The 10,351-nt window shown below is 43.1% G+C and overlaps 1 protein-coding gene across 5 annotated transcripts; it reads right to left on the bottom strand.

Moving 5' to 3' along the window:
* Positions 1-270: 270 nt before the first annotated feature.
* Positions 271-6,627, bottom strand: adad2 (adenosine deaminase domain containing 2). Of its 5 annotated transcripts, none has more exons than XM_055514605.1 (11): positions 6,105-6,627; positions 5,339-5,496; positions 4,801-4,867; positions 4,292-4,328; positions 3,461-3,589; positions 3,130-3,280; positions 2,649-2,819; positions 2,080-2,294; positions 1,614-1,848; positions 872-1,004; positions 271-587 (listed from the first exon to the last, which is right to left on the bottom strand). In XM_055514605.1, exons 2-11 carry the CDS (start codon positions 5,476-5,478, stop codon positions 459-461), a joined length of 1,407 nt encoding a protein of 468 aa, XP_055370580.1. In that variant the 5' UTR covers positions 5,479-5,496; positions 6,105-6,627; the 3' UTR covers positions 271-458. The 5 variants fall into 5 exon arrangements, with proteins under 5 accessions (XP_055370580.1, XP_055370579.1, XP_040929624.1 ...); XM_055514604.1 differs by having other exon boundaries at positions 5,975-6,111; XM_041073690.1 differs by having other exon boundaries at positions 271-569; positions 5,975-6,111.
* Positions 6,628-10,351: the final 3,724 nt, after the last annotated feature.

Here is a 10,351-nt window from a genome sequence, read left to right as displayed (position 1 = left end):
TTACATACAAATACATAGAATTGTAAGATAAAAATGAATGAATGAATGAATGTTTAGGGTTTCATTTAAAAACACAGGAGAAATCTAACCTTGAAATTCTCACCACATCTTTAGTCTTCAGCTTCTGACGTGGCCATCTGACACCGAACCAGATCTGCTGTGGGTCTCGGCTGAATAATTTGCTGTACATCAACACAACCTGCTTGGCTGTTATCATGGCAGAGAGAATGTTGTAAACCTCCAAGAAATCATTCGCCAGGGAAAATGGGCTGAACTGTAGAGTCTTGTTTATTTGTTTTTTGCACCTATACAAACTCAAACACACAGATGCCATGTATAACAATATGCAACAAACAAATATTACCATTAGCAGTAATTACAACACTCAGCAAACTAAAATTTAAGAATGAAAAATTGAAGATGAAAATCTACAGAACATGAACAAATTGTGGAAGCGCTCAAGCACTAAAGCAATCCACCAGCGTTTTTGGCTTCCAAAGCCCAGCGTACTCCTTCAGAAACTGCTTTCTGACGAGTTGTTTGACTGTCTGGTAGAGAGCAGCTTCCTCCTTAAAGAACAGACAAACCTAACATGCATCAAATTTGTCTAAAACCTACAATATAGTAGCGCGCACACACACACACACACACACACACACACACACACACACACACACACACACACACACACACACACACACACACACACACACACACACACACACACACACACACACACACACACACACACACACACACACACACACACACACACACACACACACACACACACACACACACAAAATCGATTTACATTGCATTATTTGGCAAAGTGCAAGAAGTTACCAGAATTATCTTAACACATACTCACCTTGACACTGTGGTAGGTGGGAAGCTCCAGCAGACTGCTATGCCCACCCAGCTTTGCAACACGCAGGAAATAGCTATAGAGAGCTCTCTTGCATAGTCTGCTGGAGAAACTAGGCCCACTCACAAAGGGAGAGCTGGGAAACAAAGTGGATCGTAAGCAATATTGCAGCAACAGAATTCATTTGGCAAAAAAAGTAGGAGTTGCTGCCATTCTATTACATCCCCCTGCACACTTTGTCTTGTATTTGGGACCATCCTGTTCTTTTCTGGATCCATTTAGAGTTTATTGTTTGGACCATGCTGACACTTCAACCCACCCTGGCTACATGAAATAGTTGAGGCACTCGGACAGAGGCTGAAATATGCAGCATAACTTGGTGCCGAGCAGGACCTTCAATCTATTTTTGTCTGGAATGCCTGCTCAAGGACAACAGCACCTCCAGTGAGGCAGCGTCCATGTCGCACTCCAACTGGACATCAGGAGTTTTCTACAGCGCCAGAGCTAAGACATGGCAGGAGCCCCAGGCACCACTAAGGCTGCGGAACAAGAAAACTTCATCAGGCTCTGCCAGCACTTCGTCTTTATCCCTGGACTTGGCCGCTACAGTGTAAAGGTAAGCTATGCTGGGGCCAGCGTGGTATGCTGCAGGGTTATGACACGTTTCTCCACGTCTTACGTTTGCTAAATTATACAAGACGATACGTAGAAAGTAAATTCCTTGTATTGAGCAGATGCTGCTTACCCATTAACAATGAGTCCCTTACTACTGTCCAGAATTTCAATGTCCTTGTCTCCGAGGCTCCAGTTGATGCTGAGGTCATTGTGCTGCATAGAGGCCACAGCTGGTCCCACGTAGTCCCCACAGAGAAAGAGGATGTTGTGTTTCTTGTAGGGCAGTGGCAAACAGTCCTCCCATCCATTATGCAGTCGCTTGTTGATGACATCAGGCACTTCCTTGTTAAGGAGCTTCGGCCCCCCTTAATGAACACAGCAACATTAATTTTTGCTCTTATCCTTAATATAATTTTACCTATACTACATGTGGATGTTAGTATGAAAAAGCTGCTGGCACAGCTCAGTTCTTGCAGTATTTCTAAAGCTCAATGACACATCTTGTTCATTAGTAAATATATAACTATTTCTCAAACTTCACTAAACATGTCCAGCAAATCAGTTGTGTAACAAATATCAGCTTTGAGGTTTTTTACCTAATACTATGCTGCTAATGTAGAGCGGCTGGATGAAATGGCTCAGCAATGCACCCTGGACCCCAGTGAAGGTCCAGAGGCATAACTTGTCACTGGCCGACATGCAACAGACTCTGCCACCCCAGAGGCCTTGGTCAAGCTCGTCTGCAGGCACCAGCTGGCCATCGGTGTGATACCGCAGCTTGATTGCAGAAAAGACATAGTTTCCAGGGCCCCTAAAGAGAAAATTACATTATATATTTTATGAGTTAGACGTCACTTCAAAATTCAGTACTAATACTACCAGCACTACCACTACTACTAATAATAATAATAACAATAACAATAATAATAATAATAATCACCTACTCCATCAGTCTGGGGCCTTATACGTCATTACAAAATGATGTTGGTACAAAAACTTTGAATTACAAAACTTGAAACCTTGCCAATATACAAGCTCAGTAGATTGTTTACTAGCAAAAGGGTGCCTGTGTCCAGACTGTAATCTTAAGGCTAACAGCATAGACAGAAGTAAATAATTAAAAAAAAACAACAACAACAACAACAACAACAACAGACTGCTGTACATGAAGTGAAAATTCTTGGCTGCTCCTTCAGGACAATGATTCGAGTAGAGATGCAGTCTGATCTTTGGTTTAAGCTGAAGCCGGTGGCTCTCTCCACTGCTCTCAAAAATACAGCTCTCCTTGGCCTCTGGATCAGCTTCAAAGAACAGTAGAAGCTGTTTGTAGATAAACCTGAACACAAGCCAGGAAACACCACACTCACTTTGAAGCACACCAGCATTTTCAGCACAGGAGACACACAACTAACGGTGGAAGACGTGAGCAAAACAGACCGCCAGCTCCAACAGGTGATGAGCAGCATTATCATCTTTAGACAAAGAAAAGGCAACGTCTAGAGATTTTAAGTCGAAAGAATAATTTCTTGGCTGTACAACTGCCCACATCAAAATAACCAAAAAAATACTGAGATCTAGCAGTAGGAGTGCAATATAATAAACATGTAACTCAGAGGTCAAAGGATGATTATTCATTGTATCGATACCTCAGCAAAGCTCGTCTAGCGATGACGAAGGCATGGCAGTCGTGGACCATCGTCCCACTGTAACAAAGCCTCTTACTGCAGCTTGAACGACCGGCTCCCAAAGCCACCAGCTGGTACCGCTCACATGGATGACCCGCTGTGTCCAACACCTCTATAGAACCAGTGCTTTATTAGCAAGGTTTTGTGTAAATTAAGATTCCACCAACTAGTATTTAAGATACTATCGTTAGTAGTACATTGTTAATTAATGCATTAATTATCAATAAAAACATCAAATTGTACTTGTTTTCTGATAAATAGGACATTTCACTGAGATGTACAGGAAGCTTACTTCTTGTCAAGACAAATGCTGCCATATAGTTCTTGCAGCCACGGAAATCTGGAAACTCCTTCAATAGACTGTCAAACTTGTCACTGCTTATTGCTGCCATGTGATTCTTGTGCTCATCAGTTTGCCAGACTGAAAAAAATATAAATGAAATCAAATGACAAGTGATTTGTATTAATTTTGCATATCAGTGACAATGCAGTTTCAAATAATAGTCATTACTCACTGTGCTTGTATTTTTGTGTTTGTTGTATTTTTCTTTCACAGTATTTTCCTATTATAATAAAACTATAGCGGTGCTGTAGTACAACATGACAGTATAGTGGTAGCAATAAAAATGGATGTACAACGTTATAGAGTATTGATTTGAAACATACTGACACCACTACCATTCAGGAAGAGACAACTTTTCAATTCAGGCCCACGTACACTCAGAAATTAATTTCCCCCCATGTAATTTTCCGACAGCCCTGTTGTCCATCTGTTGCTGTCTACTTGAACTTCAAATATTCCCTTACATTTGGCAGCAATAGATGAAGCTGATAATTAACACACACAACTTGCAAGAACTGTAATTACATAAACGCAGCTGGTACTAGTGTTTTTAAAAGAGTTACAGAGACCTCAATCAGTCTGGAGCATCTCTTAAATTAATTAATTAATTAATTAATTAATTATAAAATTAGTTTTTAATTAGATCATTTTTCAGAAAAAAAATATACAAATAGCTCTGAACAGCAACTCAACAATGATAAGCAATAAATATGACCAACACAAGATTGGGTAAATTAAGCAAGGTTCTTCCTTAGGCAGTTGATAAGGGAGGGGACATACCAGGGACAGAGAGAACAGCTGGTTCTTCATCTTCATCCTTCAAAAAGCAAAACCAATGAGGGTTAAACTTGAAGTAAGACTTTCGTCTTACTAAAATGTATTCTTCTTCTCTGGTTAATTTAGGTTTTGGTCATGATGGGTCCTGACAGATAGCCCCACTTTGCTGAAATAATGCTGTGGCTAATAAACAGCCAATTATCCACTAAATCTACTAAACCTCTTTTGATCTTTTTTTTAGAGGACATGCACAGATCTGCTTCTTTAAAATGTTATACATGTTTGTGTTAACAGCAAGGTGGTGGAAGAGTGAACACCACTCATAGCAAATTCAACTTAGTTCCATAACTAATTCACATCATCTCTCTATGAAGGTCACTTACAAAATACACCAAATTACATAATAATGAAATTGACAGCATCTCATCTACAGAGATGAATTTACAAACCATAACTTAATATCCTGAACGTCTTTGCTTTGGGTTCCCTGACAGCACTTTCCATTTATTTACCTCACTTCCCGATGACACGTCACTAGAATCAGGTTTATCGCTGAAGAAGGCCTTCTCCATTTGGGCTCTGTCACAGATTCAAACAAAATAAAGAGCGAGCATCAGAACCAAACGAACCACTGGGTCGTCAACTGGCCTGAAACTATACGTGCCCTCATTAACAAGCATCAGGAAGTGACAGTGGTTGGAAATGTTCCCATTTGAACTGGACACAATTGCCAAGAGGCTCCTCACCTGCCTGTTCTGAAACCTTCCTAATAAGCAGCCACCACAAAAAAGGGCCGTCACGTCTTACCAAAAAACACATTTGAGTAAGGTTTGAACTTGAATTTGCGTTTACTGTCTGATCACCCCAGCTTTCCACGGTAGTTTCGCCCATTTTGTTGCAGCAAATCTTATGTTACTAGTTATGAGTTAACAAAAAAGTCAACAGGCTCAAATTTTAAGAACAAATCAAATGACATCGACATGCAACACAGTTTAGCAACTAATCATTTTCAGTTTGAAAACCAGTGAAAATGTTAAGCAGCGCATTTACCTGTGATCAGTAGCGGCGCCACAAACCGGTACATCGTCTGGGAAATGGACCCGAGGGCTGATGCTCGGATCATGGTCCGCCTGGCAGCGCAAACGAGCAGCCCAGTGTCCCGACCTGCGCTTAAACGCTCTGTCTTCCATGTCGCACAACCTGTGGGCCTGAATGATTAAGTTAGCCTAAAAGTTAATACGTTTTCGTTTTAGACGAAGGAAAGTCACCTTGACCTTGCGAGTAGCACCTTTAGCCATTTCTGACTTGAGCAACAAATTAACTCCACAAAAGCACACGAAAAACAGCTAAAGTTAGCACCATATCTGATCTAGCAGTTACAATCAAAAACTTAGCCAGCATTTTAAGAGAATAAATAACGCTTCCTACCCTGATCCAGGTAGCGCTAGCATCTAACTACAGCTAGCTAGCGAAGGCTATTCCGGCTGGCGCTAGCATCTAACTAAAGCTAGCTAGCGAAGGCTACTCCAGCTAGCTAGCATTTAACTGACGCGCACGTTCAGCTAACTGTCAAAATTAAGTTAACAAATGCCCGAATATTTTATCAGTACTAAGAAATATGAAAACTCCCCGACTCAGTTGTAGACTTTGAAGAAGCAAACTGCCATTGCTTTTCATTATACTTACTGCTTTGCTAACATTAACGTGTTCGTGCTCAAACGCCAGCACTATTATTCTTTCTAGGTGACAGAAAGGCTTTAGATTCACTACGATGTTCAATGTGAACAACATTTTGAATAAATCAACCGAGATTTACCTTCAACCTTTGATGCTTTGCCCCCAGAGACGTAAAGAGGTGTTAATATTATGAGCTGCACCTTGACTGTGACGCTCAGGAAGCAGCACGTTCACGTAAAGCCAACGATATAACACGGTGACACATCCGTGACATTTCTGGCAGGATATGAGTTTAAAGTCTCTATTTACACAGTGTTATCTGTGTGGATGTCGCCTTTTTGGTGAAATTTAAACTGAAAATGAGAAACAGCTGCGCCATGTTTTATGTATAGACAATGTAAATAAGTAAATAGGTAAAAACCGATGGTGTGGTGGTTTCTATGAATTCCAAATGCATGAGCTTAAAGCTATGATGAAATTATTATGCCGCTGTTGAAATTAAACATCTCTCCCACACTGTGCATCACTGTTTGCAGAAGAGAAACGCTCCCCTGACCATTGTTCGAGTCAATACTGAAGTCTATTTCCTCCTCTTTCACTCCGCAGAAATCCTCCCTGGCTGATTTTCCTGAGCCAAATCAAGCGTTCTTATGAGTCTGTCGCTAAAACACTTCCATCTCCAGAGAGGCTGCACAAGCACAATAGAAAATCCCGTGTGTCATCTCCTTTCTAAACACCAACGACTCCCCTGTCTTTGCCTCTTTCTATTCCCCTTCCTCTGTATTTTCCTTTCTTTGTATTTTCAGGCTGAGAGATTTCCCTGTTTAATTTTCAATAGCAAGAAAATGAAACAGCTCAATTCTTTCTTATTATTTGTGTGTGTGTGTGTGTGTGTGTGTGTGTGTGTGTGTGTGTGTGTGTGTGTGTGTGTGTGTGTGTGTGTGTGTGTGTGCGCGCGCGTGCGTGCGCTCAGGGACACTGTTTCCCAAATACACACTCACAGCTTTTGTGTTGAACGTGGACAAGCAAAACTGTGAAATACTGAGCCCAAGCAAATTTCTCTAAGCATATGTTGTGTGTGTTTGTGTGTGCGTGTGTGTGCGTGCGAGTGTGATGGAAGGTGTGGAAAAAAAAGGCACTATGCGGCGTCGATGAGCGCTGTTATTGATGCTCAACTGTCATGTATTCACTGATGTTAATTAACACTGAAAATGAAAAGCTGAATTGCAGCCAACGAGATTAACACTGATTTTCCTCCTGCACCCGTCCATCTGCAGACGCTGTGCTATACGGTTCCTAACAGACTGTAGCGTTTGCTGCTGGGGTATTTTAAACAGGGACATATCTGCATTGGTGTGGGCACGCGTTCCGTCCTGGGCGCCAACCTCTTTCCCTCTCTTCATCCCCAAAGAATGCAGTAGCCTTCAGCGCTTTACCGGCTCCGAGTCTGATTTTAATGAAACTGAAATCTCCTGCACCCCGAGTCTCAAACACACTGGACTTTCCTAAGTTGGAGAAAATAGGGCTCTCTCTCCAAGGAAGGGCCAAGTCATTTGTCAAGGTCTGGGGCTGTTACCTCAGGAGCACTGAGTTTCTGATATGAAATAATAATCTAACTGTTGAGGCACGGTGTATTTCATTTTGATTGGATACACGGCATTAATATGCTTTCTGTTCCCGCTTCCGTGCTCCCCTGAGGGTTGTTCTGTTCCAGGATCAGTGGCTCCGTCTCCAAATGTTGTTGGACTCATGGAAACTCTGAATACAAACGGTTTTAACTAATTTGGACCCTGTGTGCAAATTTACCCACACAATTAAAATGGTATCTGTTTAATACAACATGCGTCCGCGTCTGATCTGCTGAGGCCTGGTGGTGGAGGAGTGACATCACAACCTGTGACAGTGAAGTCCAAAGACACGCGAGGACTTCGGCACACTTGCACAGCTTATCCCCCCATTCACACTTAACCATATGAGACTTGCTCGTGAATAAAATATGACATTCGGAAATCTGAAACTGTTTTCCAACTGGGTCAGTGCCTCCATGCACAACTGAGCAGGAATAATTGGACGTTCTGTTTTTTCCCCCTAAATATCTCTGACAGGTTTTTCCCCCGGCTCACCACTAGAGGGTAAAAGCCCGTCGCTCACTCACTCTCGCTTTCTGATGCTCACACATGACCTACAAATCAGCTGCATCAAAAGAAAGAGAGACAGAGAGAGAGAGAGAGAGAGAGAGAGAGAGAGAGAGAGAGAGAGAGGGGCTTTAGGATCCAGCACTGTTTTCAGAGATGTTCTGATCCGAAGTACACTGTTTTCAATCCCCTCCAGTTTTCGTGTTTTCAAGTCTGAGCTGAACTTTCCGTTTGCACCATTATGATGATCATGTAGCACTTTATCTCAAAACAAACAGCTTGCGTACGTATTGCTTTTACCCTATTCCTGAGTGAGGCGTGGACCATCTTCTTACTGCCTTGTCGTCCAGGTGTAACTGTGTGTCTGGCTGTGAAGTTTCGTCAAAACTCAATCTCAAACACAACACACCTCATACTGCACCCTGTGTTACCTTCTGATCTCAGCCAATGGGGTTTCAGGGTTTTGATCAGCTGATTGTCAGGATGCTGAGTTTTAGACCCATGTTGACACATATACAGATACAACATACATGAGTCCATACTATCAGGTCATTGTCCTCCTCAGTGCTGAAGCAGAGGGGCGGGTGTTCAGTCTGGAGACTTCTCCGCCCTCGCCCAGTCTCCCACTGACTCTGTATGTGCTGCTTCATGCATCTTTAAAGTGCGGCTCCACTTTCTCACGCCATCGACGGTGAGAGGGGGAACGCGCGGAAGCAGCGAGGCAGAAGCGCTGCTGCAGCGTCGTGCCGAGCCCACCTACACCACGGTATATTTATATAAAACCTAATCACCCTTTGTCTCGCTGCCTTTTCTGCGTCGTGAGGTATTCCCCACAACGGAGAAATTTCGTGCTGCTCTCGGTGAATCTCATCAGGATAATTATTTGCGCACAAGCATCCGAGGCACGAGCATCTGCCTCTCCTTCTGTTGCCCTGCCCCTGCCTCCCCCTCACTTTTTCCATGATCCTCTCCTCTCCTCTCCTCTCCTCTCCTCTCCTCTCCTCTCCTCTCCTCTCCTCTCCTCTCCTCTCCTCTCCTCTCCTCTCCTCTCCTCTCCATCTCACCTCCTCCACCTCTGCAGCAGTCATTTCTTTGTTAACTAGAGCATCTCCATTTCACGTCACCCCCGTCTCTTTGCAGTTTACAAACTATTTCTGCATAAGAGACTAAATAAATCTATGCAGTGGATCATGTTCTTACATTTCACAGATTGCATTAAAATCTTACAATAAACAGTTAATACTCAAAAGTAATGTGAGATTGGTTGAATAAAATGCTGTAGTTGTATCCTTTTACATATAATGACTGGGTCAAACTTACATTACTGACAATGAAGAATACACTAATAAATGTAAGATAGTAGTAAAGACATGGAAAGTGGATTTATAAGGTCCATACAGTATGAAAGGGAGATGATGGCCACTACTGTTCAATGAGATATAGCGGCCTCAAATGCATTAATGGGATCAATAAAGCTTTAAAGGTATGTAGACACCTATCACATGACCACAACCCTTCCCACAAAGCGTGGGTCAACAGATGCTGACCTTTTATTATCACATTTATATGATCGATGCGTCTGCGAAGGCAGGACCAACACATTACTGACCGGGCGCTGCCGGGAATCCAGCAGGAGATTCCCACTTATGGAGTCACGTGAGCTCCCGGTCTGGGGCGAGGAACGCACATCCTCCGTACCTGCGCCTGCAGTCACGCACGGTGCAGGCTGGCATCGCTGTTCCAGGATCAGTTACAGAGCCACAGAGCCAGAGACGTGCCGTAAGCCAACGTGGCGTTCGTGCCGTCACTGCAGAGATTTGCTGATTTGCACAGACTGCACGGTCAGAGCGCGCCTTGCCAGTTTTTAACAGCACGGCTGAGGGGATTGAAGTTGATCTGTCCAAAATAGAAAATCTACTCAACTGATGGACGTTGGACGTTATGCGGTTCAGATGTGACATTAACTGGGTGCAGCAGCATCACGGAGCACGTGGCGCTGCTGCAGAATCACCACCGCGGTTGGATTTTCTCACCCTGTCTCTACATCTGCTAACAGCCATATTTCCAGGCCTGTGCTGAAGCATCACTGTCGTCACCTTCCTTCTTGCTATACGTCCTTGCTGCAGCCAATGCATCTGCTGCCACATGTCTCTGGCACATGCTGTGCTATAAATAGCAAAATGGCTTCTGCAATGAATTTTCGCCTTCATTACTGGCGCTAACATCCACACAGCGGCTCTGAATGTGTATT

This window comes from Betta splendens, chromosome 14 (assembly GCF_900634795.4).
Source record: "Betta splendens chromosome 14, fBetSpl5.4, whole genome shotgun sequence".
In the NCBI taxonomy this organism is placed as follows: Eukaryota; Metazoa; Chordata; class Actinopteri; order Anabantiformes; family Osphronemidae; genus Betta; species Betta splendens.
Note: the sequence above shows the minus strand (reverse complement) of the source record. Positions and strands in the feature narration are given on the sequence as shown.

Excerpts from the sequence above, each read along its gene's own strand:
- adad2 (XM_055514604.1), bottom strand. The coding sequence starts at position 6,079 with ATGTTGTTCACATTGAACATCGTAGTGAATCTAAAGCCTTTCTGTCAC. Across the intron at positions 3,281-3,460 it reads AGCATTTGTCTTGACAAGAA|AGGTGTTGGACACAGCGGGT; the intron begins GTAAGCTTCCTG and ends CTGGTTCTATAG. Across the intron at positions 2,820-3,129 it reads GCTAGACGAGCTTTGCTGAG|GTTTATCTACAAACAGCTTC; the intron begins GTATCGATACAA and ends GCTTGTGTTCAG.